This window comes from Caretta caretta, chromosome 5 (assembly GCF_965140235.1).
Source record: "Caretta caretta isolate rCarCar2 chromosome 5, rCarCar1.hap1, whole genome shotgun sequence".
Taxonomy (NCBI): domain Eukaryota; kingdom Metazoa; phylum Chordata; order Testudines; family Cheloniidae; genus Caretta; species Caretta caretta.
In genome coordinates, this window is record NC_134210.1 from 42203315 (window position 1) to 42224108 (window position 20794).

Genomic DNA, 20794 nt, shown 5'->3' on the forward strand with positions numbered 1-20794 from the left:
TGCATCCTGGTTCCTGTCTTCTGGTTTCATCACCCAGTCCTGACCTCCAGGTATTCTCATTCTTGGTAACTGGCTCTTGATCCCTGCCCTCTAGTTTGTCTCTTGAGTCTGATCTCCTGGCATGCTAACCCAGCCTGATAGTTAGTAATTGGCTCCTGGCCCCTCAGCCTGTGCCTGATGCTAACCTCTAGGCCAGGCTGTCCATGACCCTGCCCTGACACTATTGCACATGGATTCATTAGAACACCAAGTGCAGGGGAAACAGAGATCAATAAATATAAATGAGAAGTTATGAAGTGTAGAAAATTGATAAGGAAATCTAAAAGTATCAGGGGAAAATCCATGGGTGGTAGCACTTATGACATTAAAGAGTTTTTAAATAACATACTAGGAACAAAAGAAATTGTAGCAATTGGATAGGCTCATTGCTAGATGGAGGTAGTAAAATTATTAATAATGATGATGTAGAAAGGGAAGACGTGTTCAAATATTCAATAAATATTTTTGTTCTGTATTTGGAAAGAGGCAGGATACTTACTCATATTACATGAGGATGATGAAATACATTCAAGTCCACTAGTAACTAAGGAGCATGTTAAACATCTTCTGGGGATAAAAAATATTTAAATCAGCAGGTCTGGATAACTTGCATGCAAGAGTTCTAAAAGAGTTAACTAGGTCTCCCATATCTAACATGAGTGGCCTAACCACTGGACTACAGAGTCAGTCTTGTTCTTTTTCATAAAACATTTCATATGAGCTCATTTTTGTCCTGCTGTGGAACAGAAATTTTTTTGAAATAATAAACATTTTCACAGGATGGGAGAACTGCTTCCCACTCAGCTGCAAAACTATAATATAAGGATTAAGAAGATAACCCAGAATCACATAAGGTTCCAAGCGATGATATTGAGGAGGCTTCAGAACCATACAAAAGAATTACAGAAGTCTTCAAGTTTCAGAGCAGTGTTTCAGAGACTAAGAGCTCTAAGGTGCCACAAGTACTCCTTTTCTTTTTGCGTATACAGACTAACATGGCTGCTACTCTGAAACCTGTCATTATGCATGGCACTGAATTTAGCCATATGGAGTGGAAATCTATCAACTTCAAATTTGTTAGTCTCTAAGCTGCCACAAGATTAACTATTAAAGTGTTTGATGCTATATCTCAATGGAAAGATACCATGAGAAAATGAATATTCCCCACACATTTTATTAGAAGTATTAAAGAGGAACCCTATCAATAAAGGGATCTACTTTCAGATATTTTATATAGTTACCTACAATTAAAGATTACATTAAGCTTTTTCTGAGTTTATTCCTGTGTGCCCTCAGATCCAGAACAATTCTAGTTAGATTGTAAACCTAAATAGATTGGGGCAGGGAATGTCTACTGCTCTATCGAGCACATTGGCGCTCCATTCTTGGTTGGACCTACTAGGCACTACTGTAAAAAACTACCTTTCCATGACGATTGTTCTATGAGATGCATTGCACATGTCCATTACACTGTAGGGGACTCACAAGCAGATTGACCTGGAAGTGGACCCTGAGTCTCTTTGAACTGAATGTAGGACAACAAGCCTAAATATGGCATTTGTCCTGGATTGAAGAGCTATAGTGTAACGTGAAACAAGTGTGTGTACTGATGACTCAGTTGACACATTGCAAATGTCCAAATTAGGAACATGTGCTGGGAAAGACACAGATGCTGCCTCTGCTCTTTCCAAATGGGCTAGCACTTTAGTTGGTGGAATGACATCAGCAACTGGCAATACAAATGAATACACTATAAAATCCAAGAGCAAATCCTTTGAGAGGGTACTAGGTGGCCTCTCATTCTGTCTGCCACCACAATGAACAACTGTGATGATGATCTAAATGATTTAGTCTGGTCTAGGTAAAAAGCTAAAACTCTTCTGATATGTAAAGAGTGGAGTTTTTCTTCATCTCTATGAATATGAGACTTTGGGAAGAAAGTTGGCAATTAGATTGCCTGATTAATGTGAAAGTTGTAAACCACTTTTGTCAGGAACTTCATTTGAGGGCAAAGGTAAACCTTGTCCTTGGTAAAAGACCATATAGGGAGGCTGTGAAACCAGAGCTCTCAACTCACCCACTCTACTTGCCAAGGTAATTGCACTAAAAAACACCACCGTAGTAGAGAGGTGGAGTAGAGAACAAGTCATGAATGGTTCAAAAGGTGGTTCCATTAACTTTGCTAATACCAGGTTCAGATACCATGGGAGAATAGGTTCTGGCACCTCTGGGTATATTCTGTCCAGCACTTTTCAAGGAAGGTGTCAGGGAGGAAGGTATCTGTACAAACAGTCTGGCAGGGTTGAGCAGCACCTTGTTTACAGGTAATGCTATCCTATCCAGTCTGTTGGATGTCTAGCCATTTGGGGAAGTTCCCTGGAACCACCTCTGCTTGTCTGCCCAGTGGCAATGAGATCCTCCACATAAGATCGTGAAAGGCCTTATAATCATCTGGAAAGGATGATTCAGGCACTAGTGTCTCATCAGATGAGGAAGATTAAATATGTAGGCACGCACCTCTTCTATAATCTCATTGGAAGGATCCAACTGGTGACATTCTCAGGCATTGGAGGTGGTATACTGTCTTTCTGGAGGTGGAGTCAATGACCTGGGCTGGGAGTGGAAGGCTGACTCTACCCTGGTAGCTTGAGGGATGCCACGTGGTGTCCAGTAGTACCAAGATGGGTAACAATAAGGTATTGGGGACAAGCTGAGGGACCTAGGAGAAAAGTCCCTTGTCATTGACTGGAGCTCCCAGTGTGGAGTGCTCTCCTGGAGTAAGAGGAGGCAAGAACTTGAATCTCTGCGACCTGGCTGGAGAAGCCTCTCTGCTCTGGAATTCAGGGGAAGAAAACAAATATTCCTCGGCAGAGGCAGTGCAGTACCAGTCAGAATGCTTGGCTGCTTGGAAAGTCTATGCGGTACTGTAGAAATTGATGGTCAGAGGGCTGGCAACAAAAAGCCCCAAAAGCACAGCTTGTTGCAGAAAGGGAAAATCTGTTTCCAGGAGGCAGAGCAGTCCCTGACATCTATGCATGCCGGGGGTTGGCGGGTGATGGGACTCACAGTAGGAGTACCTCCACCATCAGCACCACGTGCATGAATATTTAAAGCATCAGTACCACAGCCATTGGCACAGGAGCTTTAGTGGTCGACGCTACTGGTGTTGAAAACAACTTAGATGATAGTGTGGAGCAATGTTCTTGGGGCCTTGCCCTTGCCTCAGTACTGGAGGGCTTATGGGGGCCAGTATCAACTGAAATACACCAGCTGGCATTCTTGTGAGAGGTCAAGGAGTCCTTCCTGGCTCTCAGCTCAGTCTTCTCTTGAAGACAACTGAAAAACTGGCTGTCTTAAAAGACGGCTCCAGGAAAGGACCGCTTCTCCATGTTGCTTCTCCGTGTGTGACTTCAAGTGCTTTTTCCTCTTGTGGGAGTCCAAAGAAGCACTTGGAGCAGCTGGAGCACTTTTGAAGGAGAACTTTTCTTGTTCAGCTCCAGATTGGCCTGGAGCCGAGGCTGTATGCATGGATTTCTCTATTTACTCCAGTAAGTGTGCCTGACAAGACTTCCATGACCTTATTGTAAATGCTGCACCTGTCCCTTACATGCATTTCACCTAGAGAAAGGAGGCAATGGGCAAAGCAGCCTGATATGAAGGGCAATGTTGAAATCCTGTGGATTTCTGCATAGTAATGCCGTACCAGAATACCGCCCTAGGAACAGAAAAGTTTTCCCACCTGGGAATAAACAAAGGAAACTCTAAAAATTTAACACTAACCCTAAAAATTATCTACATATTAGAAAAATACTGCTAAGCTAGAAAAGACTGTGAGCTCAAGGCATAAGAGAGAGCGCCAACTTGTAGCCTTGTGGGGAGAGGGGGGTGAAGGAACTGATGGTTTGGCTCAGAGTTTGCCCCACAAGGGCAGCTACACCCTTTATGCCTTCAGTTGGAGGAACAAGGACACACAGGATGCATGAGCTGCCCCAGTGGATACTGTAGCTAAAATCTCTGACGTGAGTGTACTGGGCATGCATACATCTGAAATGGAATATAAATGTGCACAAGCACTTGAAGGGGAACAGCTGTTATAGAGGCACAATACCATAGTTAAAGTTGAATTCCTGTTGTATCCTTTATTTTTTATACAACAACCATGATAAGAAGGAATTATACAAGCATGGTGGGGTCCCACTAACCAAGTTTACTAAATATATACAACATGTAAGGCCTAGCTACATATACACACTGTTGTTCTGGCTGGATTCCAGTGGCTTCTAACACACACAACACAGTGGGTGCAAGTAAAGGGTTCACAAGCAATTTAAAAGAATACTACACTATTCCTATAAATTATATACTATTGTCCCTGTAATGTAAAATGATATTAAAAAGAAAAAGTTACAAATGCATTACTATAATTACAAATCCAACTTGCTACACATTAAATTTGAGAGGTCCTTTATTCCTTCTCTCTGGATACAGTCTCACAAGCATCACAACAATGTCTAGAACAGTCTGTACTTTCTGGTGTAGCTGTGTCAGCAACATCTTCCTGCTCTGTAGCGTTAAGATGAATTATAGTAAAAACAGATATATGAGGTTGCCTGGTACTATTACAACACTCTCTATTGCTGTTTGTAAGCTTGATATTTTTAATAGGCATCTATAAGGGAGTAGAGAAAACCTTTGGGTTCAGCTAGCCCCACCCTGCTATACCTGCAGCCAATGCCAGGCCTCGGGGGCGGGGGGGGGGGGGGGGGGAATAGGGAGTCTGGCTCAACTGGAGGCTGACTGGTGAGGAGACAGGACCTCTCTGTCTGCCTACCCAAAGGGATGGATCAGCGATCTGCCAGCCAGTGCAGCCACTTGAGACAAGTAAGGGCTCTCCTGCCAAGGGGAACCTGCAAATAAGTCCCGGCCACAGGACAACTTAACTAGCTGGGCCATGCCCTAAACTAAACCAGACTTGTAGGAAGTAGGTTACGGAAGTGGGTCTAGACCCCTCTGCCTGAAGGGAGACCCACCTCCCCTGTTTAGGGGTTGACCTACACAGAATCCTGGGCTAGGATCTGGTGGAGAGGGAGGGCCTGGGTTCCCCTACTATCCCCCTCTGGCCTTACAGATTGAAAAACCAGCGATTTAGCCACTAGGCTGCCTGGCCACAGAAGACCCTATCACAGAATCACTGATATAGAACATCCTGCTGAACTTGTGCTTAAAAGCCAGTTTATGTGTCTTCTCTATGACAAGTTTGGTGCCAATTCTATCCTATAAGAGAGAGGACTAGAGCAGGTTGAAAAAAAATTTTTTGAATGATTTTCCAATTAAAAATGCCCTTTTCACAAAACCAAAAACTTTCATGAGAAAATTTCAGTTTTGCCATGTGGCAGCCAGAATGCTCAAAAATTCTGTTTTGGTTCTCCCAAAACAGAATTTTTCTTGGAAACTCTTCCCATGGAAAATGAGGAGGTTACTCATCCTGTGCAGTAATTGAAGTTTTTTGAGATGAGTGTCCCTATGGGTGCTCCACTCCAGGTGTTGGTGGGTCCCTGCGCCTTTCCTCAGAGATTTTTACAGCAGTACTCATACCTGTCACGCACGCGCAGAGCCTGCCCCCCGCTCTGAGTGTACCTTAATAGCACGCTTGCGTGACCGGTCTCCTCAGTCCCTTCTCTACAACGGAGGCTACCCCAATTCTGAAGTAGAAGGGAGGAGGGTGGGTAGTGGAGCACCCACAGGGACACTCATCTCGAAGAATGTCAGTTACTGCACAGGGTGAGTAATCTCCTCTTCTTCAACAGAGATGTCCCTGTGGGTGCTCCACTCCAGGTGACTTAAAAGCAGTGTATCTCAAGGAGGTAGGAACTTTGGATTTGGTAGGAATGCAGTAAATAATACAGCTCTGCCTAATCATGTATCAGAGAGAGGGTCTTGAGTAAGGGCATAATGTTTAACAAATGTGTGTTCAGAAGTCCAAGTGGCCGCTTTAGAGATGTCAGCCAGAGGAACTTTGCAGAGAAAAGCCACGGAGGTAGCCACAGATCTAGTAGATGCCGACTGGAGGCATAACTTTCCTTATTTGATAGCATAGTTGGATACAGTTTGAAATCCAGAAATCCAGTTTGAAAGTCTCTGGGTAGAAAGTCCCTTTGGAGTGCTCCGCAATGGAGACAAAGAATATAGAGAGTTTCTAAAGGGCTTGGTTCTATCCAAATAGAAGGACAAAGCCCTATGTACATCTGATGTATGCATTGTGGATTCAAAAAAGTTTGTGTGTGGTTTAGGAAAGAAGGTTGGTAGGTGTATCGGTTCATTGATGTGGAATGACGAATGTACCTTTGGAAGAAATTTGGGGTGTAGTCGGAGGGTAACCTTGTCCTTAAAAATAGTGCGTACAGTGGGTCCACCATGAGAGCTGCTATTTCTCCTACATGTCTGGTGGAGGTGATTGCCACTAAGAATGCTGTTTTCATAGAGAGGTGTAAGAGGGAGCAAGTGGCTAGGGGCTCAAATGGTTGTTGAGTTAAGCAGGATAATACTAAGTGAAGGTCCCATGGAGAGGTAGGAGGTTTAATGTCTGGGTATAGGGATTGGAGCCCTTTGAGAAAACACATGGTGATTGGATGAGCAAAAAAGTTATCATCGATCTTGTCATGAAAAGTTGTAATAACAGCTAAGTGGCCCTTGATGGAGCTGAAAGAAAGGCCAGATTGCTTAAGGTCTAATAGGTAGTCAAGTATGGGCAGAAGAGGTGCAGAAGTAGGAGGAAGTTGTTTAGTTGAGCATCATTGTGTGAATCGCTTCCACTTTCGGAGACAGGTGATGTGAGTAGATTGTGTTCTGCTATGTAGGAGCACTCTTTGAACCTGCTCAGAGCATGCTGTTCAGTTTGGGAGAACCATGAGGGAACCAAGCTTTGAGGTGAAGCATGGACAGGTTGGGATGAAGAAATCGGCCGTGTTGCTGCAATAGGAGGTTCGAAGTGAGGGGCAATGAAATCGGTGGACGAATTGACATTCTGGTGAGGAACGGAAACCATGGTTGTCTAGGCCACAACGGGGCAATCAGAATTACAGTGGTACGATTTGTTCATATCTTTGTCAGAACTCTGTGGAGAACCAGTATTGGGGGGGAAAGCATACATTAAGTGTTGAGCCCATGAGATCAGGAATGCATCTCCTAGGGAATGTTTGCCCAGTCCTGCTCTGGAGCAAAATTCGGGACATTTCTTGTTCTTTGCAATCGCAAAGAGGCCCAGGGTTGGATAGCCCCAAACGCGGAATATATTGCATACGATCATGTTGTTCATCTCTCATTCGTGATCCCAGGGAAAACATCTGCTTAGTTCGTCAGCAGTGGTATTCAGGGCCCCGGGAAGATAGGCGGCTGATATCCAGATGTTGTTCGTGAGGCACCAATTCCAGAGCTTCCTGGCTTCTGTGCAAAGTGAGTGAAATCAAGCCCCTCCCTGCCTGTTGACATAGAACAGTCAACAGACAGTGTTGTCTGTCATTATCCAAACATGTTGGTTCTGAATAAATGGGAGGAAGTGACAGCAGACGTGTATGGCTTGCAGTTCTAGTGTGTTTATGTGTAGGGAGGCTTCGGTGGAAGACCATAGCCCCTGGGCTGTGTGGTGTGACATGTGCGCTCCCCATCCCATGAGGGATGCATCGGTAGTCTTTATGAGTGATGGGGAATCCTGGAGGAAAGGGACTCCTGAGCAGAGGTTGGAGGGAACTGTCCACCATCGGAGGGAGTCTTTGACTCTGAAGGGTATGGGTAGAGGCTTGTTTAGAGCGTGTACGTTTGGTCTGTAAACCGTGGCCAACCAAGCTTGGAAGCACCTCATCTATAGACGTGCATTTTTGATCATGAAAGTACACAAGGCCATGTGGCCTAATAGTTGCAGGCAGTCTCGTGCAGTGACCTGGGGACTGTTGCGAAGTTTTGTAACCAGGAGTTTTATGGTGTTGAAACGATTGAGTGGGAGAGACGCTATTCCCATTCGGGAATCAAGGTGCGCTCCTATGAGCTCCAGTTGTTGGGTAGGAGATAAGGTGGATTTGTTTTTGTTTATTTGCAGGCCACAGGAAAGGAAGCAAGCGACAGTAAGCTGCATGGATCGAAGAGCTTCGTCGAGCGTTGAGGCTTTGAGGAGACAATTGTTGAGGTAAGGAAATATTATAACCTCCTGTTTTCTGAGGTGGGCAGTAACCACGGCTAGGATTTTGGAGAAAACTCGAGGGGCAGTAGATAGGCTGAAGGGCAACACTCTGTATTGAAAATGTGTCAAACCGAGGGTAAAACGAAGAAAATGTCTGTGGGCTGGGTGAATAGTCACATGAAAATAAGCGTCCTGTAGGTCGAGGGCTGAAAACCAATCGCCCTGCTCCAGCACCGGGATTATGGTGGTGAGGGTAACTATTTTGAACTTTTGCTTTTTGATAAATTTGTTTAGCCGCCTGAGATCAAGGATCAGTAACCATCCCCTGATTTTCTTTTCTGTTAAGTAATGGGAGTAGAAACCTTTCCCTCTGTGTTGTTTGGGCACGATTTCCACTGCCCCCAATTGAAGGAGACGTTGTACTTCTTGGAGGAGCAGTTGCTCATGAGAGGGGTCCCTGAAGACGGACTGGGAGGGAGGGTGGGTGGGAGGCGGGGAGAGGAAAGGGATAGAATAGCCAACTGTGATGACCTCTAACGCCTACTTGTTGGTGGCAATATTGCACCATTGATGGGAGAGTGGGTATAGGTGGTGACCAAAAATAGGGGCAGGCGGTGTAAGTGCTGAAGTGGGAATATTGTTTTCTGTACCCTCAACCAAGGCGTTAAATTTGCTTATTGGTCAGAGGGGGTTTAGGCACTGCTGAGGAGTTGGGACAGCGGCGTTGGTATCTGGGTCTCTGGCGTTGCTGTTGTTGCGGTTGCTTGTGAGATCTATGGAATTGCTGGGTGTTTGTGGGGTAGCGTGGTTGCTGGTAAGGATGGCATCTATATTTTCATCTTCTGGTCATAGGGGATTGAATTCCTAGAGACCGGAGAGTTGCCCTGGAGTCCTTCATGGAGTGGAGTACGTCATTTGTGGTGGAGACAAATAGTTTGTCACTGTCAAAGTGGAGATCCTCAGTGGTACTCTGGAACTCCCGGGGAAAGGAACAGGATGAGAGCCATGACCCTCGGTGCATCACGACTGCTGTGGCAATGGACCGTGCTGCAGTATTGGCCACATCAAGGGCAGCTTGAAGAGCAGTGAGGGAGATGATTTGTCCCTCAGAAACTATGGCTGTAAATTGTTGTTTCTTATCTTCTGGAATGTGATCAATAAAGTCCATGAATTTATTGTAATTGTTGTGGTCGTACTTTGCTAGAACAGCTGAATAATTAGCAGTGCGAAACTGCAACTTGGAAGAAGAATATACTTTACGTCTGAGCAGATCCAATCGCTTACTGTCCTTGTCGGAAAGGGTGGAGCGGGGAAATTGGTGTTTGTTCTTTTGGTTAACTGAGACTACTACCAGCGAGTTTGGCGCTGGGTGAGTAAAAAGGAATTCTGAGCCCTTAGAAGAAATAAAGTACTTTCAGTCCGCTCTCTTACAGGTAGGCAGGCTTGCAGGCAGGGTTTGCCAAATGGTCTTGACAGGTTCTAAAAGGGCTGAGTTGATAGGTAATGCAATTCTAGAAGAAGAAGAGGGCTGCAGGATGTCAGTTAGCTCATGCTGCTGTTCAGGAATTTCCTCCAGGTTAATTTGAAGCTCATTGGCAGCTCTTTTAAACAGGTCATAGAATCACAGAATCATAGAATATCAGGGTTGGAAGGGACCTCAGGAGGTCATCTAGTCCAACCCCTTGCTCAAAGCAGGACCGATCCCCAATTAAATCATCCCAGCCAGGGCTTTGTCAAGCCTGACCTTAAAAACTTCTAAGGAAGGAGATTCCACCACCTCCCTAGGTAACGCATTCCAGTGTTTCACCACCCTCTTAGTGAAAAAGTTTTTCCTAATATCCAATCTAAACCTCCCCCACTGCAACTTGAGACCATTACTCCTCGTTCTGTCATCTGCTACCATTGAGAATAGTCTAGATCCATCCTCTTTGGAACCCCCCTTTCAGGTAGTTGAAAGCAGCTATCAAATCCCCCCTCATTCTTCTCTTCTGCAGGCTAAACAATCCCAGTTCCCTCATAAGTCATGTGTTCCAGTCCCCTAATCATTTTTGTTGCCCTCCGCTGGACTCTCTCCAATTTTTCCACATCCTTCTTGTAGTGTGGGGCCCAAAACTGGACACAGTACTCCAGATGAGGCCTCACCAATGTCGAATAGAGGGGAACAATCACGTCCCTCGATCTGCTGGCAATGCTCCTACTTATACAGCCCAAAATGCCATTGGCCTTCTTGGCAACAAGGGCACACTGTTGACTCATATCCAGCTTCTCGTCCACTGTAAACCCTAGGTCCTTTTTTGCAAAACTGCTGCCTAGCCATTCGGTCCCTAGTCTGTAGCTGTGCATTGGATTCTTCCGTCCTAAGTGCAGGACTCTTGTTGACCTCATCAGATTTCTTTTGGCCCAATCCTCCAATTTGTCTAGGTCCCTCTGTATCCTATCCCCACCCTCCAGCGTATCTACCACTCCTCCCAGTTTAGTGTCGTCTGCAAACTTGCTGAGGGTGCAATCCACACCATCCTCCAGATCATTTATGAAGATATTGAACAAAACCGGCCCCAGGACCGACCCTTGGGGCACTCCGCTTGATAGTGGCTGCCAACTAGACATGGAGCCATTGATCACTACCCGTTGAGCCCAACAATCTAGCCAACTTTCTATCCACCTTATAATGCATTCATCCAGCCCATACTTCTTTAATTTGCTGACAAGAATACTGTGGGAGACTGTGTCAAAAGCGTTGCTAAAGTCAAGGAACAACACGTCCACTGCTTTCCCTTCATCCACAGAACCAGTTATCTCGTCATAGAAGGCAATTAGATTACTCAGGCATGACTTGCCCTTGGTGAATCCATGCTGACTGTTCCTGATCACTTTCCTCTCCTCTAAGTACTTCAGAATTGATTCCTTGAGAACCTGCTCCATGATTTTTCCAGGGACTGAGGTGAGGCTGACTGGCCTGTAGTTCCCAGGATCCTCCTTCTTCCCTTTTTGAAGGTCTTGAAATTTTGAGAAGTTGTCCAAAGACGTTGGAGGAGGAGGAAGCAATGCTGCATCAGGCAGAACAACTGGTTCCACCAGGTTAGAGGCAAGCCGTGCTTGCTCTTGCAGTTGTGACAGGGCTGCCTGGTGTCTGGAGTCAGCGGCAGGGTCGTCAGCTGGTAGTACCGAACAGGTCTCACACCTGGCTGCATTGGTATAACGAGTGTGGTCCTTAGTATAAGGAGCCTCTTGAACCCAATATTGCCACTGTGGTGGAAGGGCATGGGTAGTGCCATCCAGGGGTTCATGCACCATGGGGCAGGACCCTCGAAGTAGGATGAAGCAGCTTTTCTGTGACCTCTCTTGACTGGGGTCTGTGGACGGGAGATCTGATAAGGTGAAAATTCCCCCTGCTGCCCAGATTCCTCATCACTGGAGGAAAACTGTGCAGACCTTGCCTGAGGGTCCAGAGAGAAGTAGGTGTTAAGTAGCGGTGACTGCAAGATAGGTGACACCAGAGGCCCCTTGAGTGTGTGAAAGGCGGTGCCGCAGTGCCTTTGTGAGGGGAGGGCTGAGCGAGAGGAATTTGTTGTGAGGAGGGATTCCTCTGCACCGGTGTCCCGAGCGTTCTGTCACTGTCAGCTAGTTCAAAGGCTGACGGTGCCAGGAGAGTGAGAGGAGCCTGCGGCGGGTCAGGCAGGCTAGTATGCATCGGCACCGCTTCCACTGCGGTGTCCAACGGTGCTATGTGAGAGGCAGGCAACTGAAAGCCTGAAGCCTCGGCACCGGAGGTTAGTGTGAGCGCTGCAGCCGCAGGCAGGTTTTGTGTGGCTGGAGGAGCCCGGCGCATCAAAGGAACTCAGACGGGGGGAGCGCAGGGAGGGAAGGAGTCCCCAGAGAAGGCTTGTCCCTTTGTGGGTGAGAGACTGATGGTTTTTTGAAGTTTCCTTTAGTCTCTTTGAAACAGGGGGGCTGCAGTGTACAGCAGAGTCAGAGCCCGGGTCTGAGGCCGGTGCGAGAGATTTTTGCAGCAGGAGCAGTTTTAGCTGCAGCTCCCTGTCTTTGCATGCCCTGGATTTCAACTTGCTGCAGTGGGCACATTTTTGAGGAATGTGGGACTCCCCCAAACATTTAATACATTTAGAATAGCCATCTGAAAGAGAAATGGCATCATTACAATTAGAGCAGCGCTTAAAACCTGGAGAGCCAGGCATGTCAGAAGCGGCTGCGCTGACAGGAACAAAAACGTTTTTTTGCTTTTTTTGTTTTTTTTTAAAAGAGAAGAGAAGGGAAAAGGGTACCTAACTATTACTGGTAAGCTAAACTAAGTGGGAAAACAAGTTGAACAAGGGAGAGAAAAATTCTCTAACGAGTCTGCTGAGCTCCGTCTCAGGGCGAGGACAGTAGAGAAGGAACTGAGGAGACCGGTCGCGCATGCGTACTATTAAGGTACACTCAGAGTGTGGGGACAGGCTTTGCACGTGTATGACCGGTACGAGTACTGATGTAAAAATCTCCAAGCAAAGGCGCAGGGACTCACCAACACCTGGAGTGGAGCACCCACAGGTTCATCTCTCGAAGAAGAACTTTGTGTTTTTAATGTTTCGTCCTAGTTCAGAATGAAAATTTTTCCAACAATGCAAAATTTTTCACAGAAAGGGATTTCCTGTTTCCAGCCAGCTTTACAGAGAGAACTATTCTGTGAGGTAATCACGTCAGGTTTCTACAAATTAGTTCAGTCTCAGAGTATTTGTGACCATTTGACCACACGGTTCCGTAAGAGTGTCTGTAGCATGCTGTGACCCTGAACTGTATTCTCCTAGCTGGCCCATTAAATTACATCCAACTGGCTCTGCCCACACTGAAAGCAAAGCCTCTCAAATAAACAAAACTTTAACAAGATCTTCACTTCCAAACATTCCTTTCTCCATTCCTGCTGGGGTGGAAAGTTTTCAATATTCTTCCACATTTTTGGAGGCAGAGTCAAACAGTTCCATCTTATTCTTCCTGGCCTGAGAAAAATTAGCAGGCAATCCTCTTCCTATCTATCAGTGTCTCTCTCTGTTATGAGGGAAGAGGCAGATTACATGCTGCCCTCTTTCCCAGAACTTGCCACTAGCCCTAAAAGTAACAGCAGCCTAGGGGTTTTCCAGACACCAACTGTTACCTTAGTATCACTTCATCACCGTCTCTGTGTATGACTGTGTTATTCTTTGGGTCTCTCTCTGTCTTGGAAGGGGTTGTCTGGCTTTGAGACTTCTCCCTCTGGCATTAAAGGGCCAAATATACCCTGTTACAATGGCCTGCTGTAGGTTGGGCTTTAACAAGTCCAGGATAGACCTTAAATTACATCCCATAGACAGCAACATGGGTGTCTGATTTGTAGTAGGATGTACTAAATTCCTTTAGGCCAATAGAAATTTCTTAGTCATGTGTTGTAACCTACCTCTATCTGGAGCCATAGCATGAATCACTTGCCTGAATGTGTGGATAAGTCTTTCCACTAATCCATTTGTTTCAGCAGAGTAGTAAGGATCTGAAGTCACATGCTTGAAACCATTTATTTTGACAAACAATTGACACTCTTTAGATATAAATTGAGTACCTTGTCACATACAACCTGTTCAGGAATTCCTGTCTCTGAAAACAATATTGTCTTAACACTTCTATCATTTGCTCTAAATTAGTTGACTTCATATAGAATACCTCAGGCCATTTAGAATGGGCATCTACTGCAATCAAAAACGTATGTCCAATAAACTGACCAGCACAGTCTGTGAGGATTCACTCCAATGGCTGGCTACTCTCAAGGATGCAGAGGGGCATCTTTAGGCCTCTGTTTGCTGACAACCTTGACATTGTTTTGCCATTACCTCTATTTGTGTATCAGTCTCTGGCCACTACACAACTTTTGATAAGGACTTTCATTTTTACAGTTCCCAAATGGGCTTCATGTATTTCTTGAAGTAAACGTCACCTGAGTTTCATAGGAATAACCAGTCTAGTACCACATATTAGACAACCATACTTGTTGCCATCTCTTGTGTCCTTTGCTGTTGTTTACATAACCAACCATGATATGGAGGAACTACACAATCATGGTGGGGTCCAAATAATCCTATATATTAAATATACATACTGATAATCTGTCTGTGTTCTGGCAGCTTCTAAAACATAGAACACTGTGAGCGTCAGAACCATAATATCTGAGAGCCTTCCAGTAGTGCATTATGCAACTTGCTTAACATTTGTCACAACATTTGTTCTCCCATCCTTTCCCCAGGGGAGAAGTGTGTGCAGGGAACAGTTTTGTTTTGGTAGGGTTGTTTTTTTTAAAACAAATATGCATGTTGCTATGTGTTTATGTTAGAGAAGGCAAGCCAAAGAAATGTGCTTTGCATTTGAAGCAGAAGGTGGTGATGTTTGTGATGGTCTTGTGGGAATTCATTCCATGGTCTTGGATTGTCCCCCAAAGAAAGCTCTCTCTGTCGGAAGCCATTGAAGGGAGCGAGGGAGCAGAAGACAGGTTTGATATGGTTGTGATAGCCTCTATTGCTGAGGAGAAGTGCTGCAGCATTCTGTACTAGTTGGTGTTTCCTAAGTACTGAAGGCTTCATGACCAGGTATATTGAATTGCTGTAGTCCAGCCAAGAGGTGATAAAGCCATATATTACTGAGACCAGGTCAACATCTGTCAGGATGGGATGGAGTCTCCTAGCTAACTGAAGATGGTAGAAAGTGTTACTCACAGATACTGCTATGTAAGTTTAGTGTCAGCAAGGAATCCAAGAGAATTCCTTAACTACCAACTGAATTGACCAATTGTGGATGTATATCTTCAATCAGAGTAGACTGCTGTGGCTTCAAACGCTTCAAAAAGCTTTCCTTTGCCCAACAGCATAACTTCTGTCTTGCTTGGGGTCAGCTTCAACTAGCTGTTCGTCATTCATGAGCTGATCTTCTCTAAGTTCTGGACCAACAATACTCTATTCCAATACATTAAAGGTTCCCTTTGATCTTCAGTGTGACCGTCATACTCTTCTCTACCTCAAACCTTTGCAAACAATATAAAATAAAAAAATGGAAAAACTCCTGTGTCTCTCAAAATTTCAGGTGACTATGTAGCCTGAAACCTTCTTCTGTTCTCAGATACATACATTCAAAAATCATTCTTTTTTAAAAAAGTGCCTGGCTGAATCCCACGACGTTTTACTCTCCTCCTGCCAGCTTCTTACCATATAAAATTACCCCATAATTTCACACAGGCACTTAGGATGCTCCCCTCTAATATAAAACATAGTAGTTTTCAAATAATTTAGATAAAAATATGTCTTTTTTGGCATAACTGACAAGAATTTCACAAAAAGCCCTGCACAATTCCTGTTATGCAGGCTACATGCAATTTATGGTGTTGTAAACCTAAGATACACATGTAGCAAGGGCATCCAGCCCTTCTTTGTATCCTTATTCAATCTTCAACAAGTTAGGACACTGGGGGCCCACTGCCAAGAATAGAGTGTCCGGGAACAGAGCAGCACATAACAGCAGAATGGTGGTCGGGCTGTGGTAAAGATCCCATTTGTTGGGGGAGGAGGAAGTAATTGTGAATGCTAGAGGTAAGAAGGCATTCCTGTCTCTTCCATAAAAGCTCCACCCCAGATGAACTGCTCATATCTGGAGACATGGGGTGGGTTCAGTCTCCCCTTCAGGGCTTTCTTTCTGAGGAGTCAACAGTGGCTCCTTGGGGCAGCTGTGCCTCTGATGATTCACGGGACAGTTGACAGAGGCAGGACTTAACTGCAGCTATAAGGTACATGGCTCTGATCCATAACTAGGTCCATCTACTGTGCTCCCACTCTCTCTGTCCCCTCCATCCATTCCAGGGATCAGGGAGAGGGGAAGAAGAGGTTATGACTAGGAATGGAGGCATTAACTCCACTGATAAAGTCCAATCCTGCCTTTGTTGATCCTCCTGTGCGTTATCCAAACTTCTGAAGATCGCCAAGAGGTTCACAAGCAAAGACTTCCTGCAAAAGTGAAGTTCATGCTTCCATTCCACAGTCTGATTCACCTGTGTGCTCCTTGTCTCCATGCCTATTCTGATCATCGAAGACAATAGCACCACCCTCTTCATCTGGCGTTCCCATTTGCTAAGGCCTCTATATTCCCAGGATCATTTCTTTTCTACTCATATGGGGCCAGTGATCTGCAATTGGTCCCAGTTCTCCAGTCTCAGTCTTGCACAGTAGAACACCTCAGTTCTGTTGAAACCAGACCTTTGTGACAAAGACCATAATCTTTGACAAAGTAGGAGATTCTATCACAGAGTTAACTAAATTTAATATCTTAGTTGCAACATAACTGAAGCCATGTTATTACACACATTTAGAGGAACAGAGGTGTCTTCCCAATCTACTCTGTTGTGTGGGGTAATATGGATGGAATATATCCTGGGAAGGTAAAAAAAGGAAAGTAATTGGCCATTTCATGGGTGATAAAAGGAATAAATCGCCATATTCTTGGGAAACACTGAAATCCTCCTCATTTATTACACCCCACATTCACCCTGAACTCACACATAAGCAAGTGATAGAACGTTGTTTTCCCTCCCACTGAATTAAATAAAATACTTCATCTTGATCTTTTTCAAACTTCCGCAAGTATTTTTATTTTGTCAGAAAGACATTTTCCATCGAAAAAAGTCTAGTTGGGAAATTTTTCACTCGTTGTGCGTAACATTTCAGTATTTGTTGGAGATAAAACAATGTATTACTCTCTGGATACTGAGAGCGTGAAACAGAGTGGTGAAGGTTTTGTGCAAGAAGAGCTCAACACTTTTCCATTAACCTAGAATTTCTATACTTCTAAGTGCTAGTGCAGCCTACTGTATCTTATTCTCTTGGGCAAATTCATCCCTGTTATAATTTCGCTGCAGCCTTACATGCCACACATAGGTTTTGCTTAATTAATAAAATATATTAACTAAAAAGAGCAATAACCCACAAGATGGTTGAGTCTAAGTAAAAGACCAAAGTATTCTAGAGCAGTTTCTATGGATGACCTTTAGATTACACAAATGTAGACATTAAAACAGAGAGATTAGGCCAATGAAGACTTTATAAATTGACTGATGAGGCTGCATTAAAGAAAAATTATACAGAATGATCTTTTGTTATAAAAGATACTTAAATATTTATTTGTCTAAGCACCTGACATGACATCAGACTGTTCAGGTCAAGGATCTATGCTAGATGCAGACAGAGTGCAAAATGCAACACTTCTACAACTCCACTGAAGTCCGTGGAGTTGAACCAGTTGTCCAGATATACCGAAAGAAGGACAGGAGACACTTGATATGGTTTTAATCAGGCCACAACTAGGCTGTCAATAAATCACAGTTAACTCACGCGATTAACTCAAAAAAATTATTGGTGATTTAAAAAAGTAATCGCAATGAATCACACTGTTAAACAACAGAATACCAATTAAAATGTATTAAATATTTTGGATGTTTTTCTACATTTTCATAGATATTGTATTCTGTGTTGTAACTGAAATCAAAGTGTATATTATTTTTATAACAAATATTTGCACTGCAAAATGATAAACAAAAGAAATAGTATTTTTCAGTTCACTTCATACGAGTATTGTAGTGGAATCTCTTTGTCGTGAAAGTGCAACTTATAAATGGAGATTTTTTTTGTTACATAACTGCACCAAAAACAAAAGAATGTAAAACTTCAGAGCCTAAAAGTCCACTCCATCCTACTTCTTGTTCAGCCAATCGCTAAGACAGACAAGTTTGTTTACATTTACAGGAGATAATGCTGACCTGTTCTTATTTACTATGTCACCAGAAAGTGAGAACAGGCATTTGCAGGGCACTTTTGTAGGCGGCATTGCAAGGTATTTACGTGCCAGATATGCTAAATATTCATATGCCCCTTCATGCTTCGGCCACCATTCCAGAGGACATGCTTCCATGCTGATGACACTTGTTAAAAAAATAATGCGTTAATTAAATTTATGACTAAACTTCTTGGGGGAGAATTGTATGTCCCCTGCTCCGTTTTACCCGCATTCTGCCATATATTTCTTGTTATAGCAGTCTCAGATAATGACCAGCACATGTTGTTCATTTTAAGAACACTTTCTCTGCCGATTTCACAAAACACAAAGAAGGTACTAATGTGAGATTTCTAAAGATAGCTACAGCTCTCAACCCAAGGTTTAAGAATCTGAAGTGCCTTCCAAAATCTGAGAGGGATGAGGTGTGGAGCATTCTTTCAGAAGTCTTAAAAGAGCAACACTCCAATGCGGAAACTATAGAAACTGAACCACCAAAAAAGAAAATCAACCTTCTGCTGGTGGCATCTGACTCAGATAATGAAAATGAACGTGCGTCGGTCCATACTTCTTTGGATTGTTATCGAGCAGAACCCATCATCAGCATGGACACATGTCCTCTGGAATGGTGGTTGAAGCATGAAAGGACATATGAATCGTTAGCACATCTGGCACGTAACTATCTTGCGACACCGGCTACAACATTGCCATTAGAATGCCTGTTCTCACTTTCAGGTGATATTGTAAACAAGAATCGGGCAGTGTTATCTCCTGCAAATGTAAACAAACTTGTTTGTCTGAGGGATAGGCTGAACAAGAAGTAGGACTGAGTGGACTTGCAGGCTCTAAAATTTTACATTGTTTTATTTTTGAATGCAGTTTTTTTTGTACATAATTCTACATTTGTAACTTCAACTTTCATGATAAAGAGATTGCACTACATTACTTGTATGAGGTGAACTGAAAAATACTATTAGTTTTGTTTTTTACAGTGCAAATGTTTGTAATAAAAATAAATATAAAGTGAGCACTGTACACTTTGTATCCTGTGTTGTAACTGAAATCAATATATTTGAAAATGTAGAAAACATCCAAAATATTTAAATAAATGGTATTGTATTATTATTTAACAGTGCAATTAATCACACGATTCATCGCGATTATTTTTTTTAATTGCTTGACAGCCTTAGCCACAACATCATTATTTGATGTCTGGGACTACCTGGCAGATAAAGTGTGCAGTGCAGGTAACTACATGGTTCATTAAATAACTATCCAGGGGATGGGGGCTTCCACCAGCACACCCCCCTCTTTTCCATTCAGGTCCCCCAGCCAACCCATTTCTGGGACCTTACCATCCCTGCCCCCTCAAATTCCTGCCTTACCATTCATAGGAGCCCCAAACCCCCCGCTCCCCTCTTATTTTACTCCTTTAACCACCTCCTCTTAAAATCATTTACCAAGCCATTTATCCTGTATCCCTTCCTTAGGGAGTACCTGCACTGGACATCCGCCCCACACTTACACAATGAGTTGCTACATCATAGCCTAACACCCTTCCCTACTCACCATCACAAAGCCCTTCTTGAACCCGCTGTGGGGAAGGTGAAAAAAACCCCTCTCCACCTAAGCCAATCTGGTGGTGAGGAAAAAATTCCTTCCCAGCACTCCTAGAAAGGAGCGGCTAGAGCAATGCCCATAGCAGGTCCTGACCAAACCAGGTATTTTGCCACCTCAAGGGGAGGGAGGGTGGGTGCTACTCCACCTCGTCTGAGGAAAAGGGGCTTACCCCACCAGGCTTGCCCCTTTTGAACTCCCCAGCCCTTCCGGTCCCTGGGGATGAGTCTGCGTCAACATGCTGACCCACTCCCTCTTTTTGCAACAGCTTCTGAGCCTCGCTCCCCTCCTGGACGTAAAGCACTATTCCCCTTCCCCCAGCAAGCTGGACAACAGCCCCCACCCCCCACTTAAAGTTCAGTGTAGTAAAACAAATTTTGTCCATTGATTCCAGAGGAAAAAAACAGACAGCCGATTAATTATAATAGTTGAATACAGTTTTACTCACATCCGTGTTACAGGATCTATATCGTTTCCTTTCTCCAAGACAGTACTTTCCTCCACCAGAAGGTCTGAAAGAACATTTATTTATGTGTTGTATTAGTATATACATGACTTTATACTGTGTAGGATGTAAATAAATACAGTTATATATATACAATTTACAGTGGGATTTTCAAAAGTGCTTAAAGTTGGCCTAACTCTTCTCCCACCAAAATCAATGAGAATTTGACCATTGAGTTCAATGGGAGCAGAAATAGAGCACTGTAGAGCACTTTTTGAAAATTCTAACTTTATATAATATTTATGTAGTTTGCATAGATCCACAATCTATAGAATTAAACTATATACAATAAAATGGCAATTAAAATATATTCCTTCTGTTTATCCATGCTGGCCTTTCAAAATTATAATGAATAATGTGCAAACATTATGTATTAATTTCACATATTAAATCTGTAGATATAACAAAATATAGAAAGATTATTTGTCATATTATGAGGTCAGTAGCTAAGGCTGCATTCTTTATAGAGCAGTTATCTTATTCTGATCTAAATTACACAGTTGTGAATCTGGAGTAAATCCACTGAAGCCACAGTGTCATTCCAGATTTACATTAGTGTGACTGAACCGAAATTGGCCCTCAAAGTGCCCAATGTCATCAAGACCCTATCCATCTCTCTCTGAAGTCCAAGGAAA

At 43.7% G+C, this 20794-nt stretch overlaps 1 protein-coding gene across 4 annotated transcripts in view; it reads right to left on the reverse strand.

Annotated features, from left to right (window-relative positions):
* The window catches only part of ADAMTS6 (ADAM metallopeptidase with thrombospondin type 1 motif 6), a 321368-nt gene that overhangs the window by 102539 nt on the left and 198035 nt on the right, over window positions 1–20794 (reverse strand). For all 4 annotated transcript variants that reach the window (XM_075128498.1, XM_048850900.2, XM_048850901.2 and 1 more), the window contains one exon: window positions 20103–20166. In XM_075128498.1, the coding sequence (XP_074984599.1) occupies window positions 20103–20166 (64 nt within the window). The remainder of the gene's footprint in view (window positions 1–20102; window positions 20167–20794) is intronic.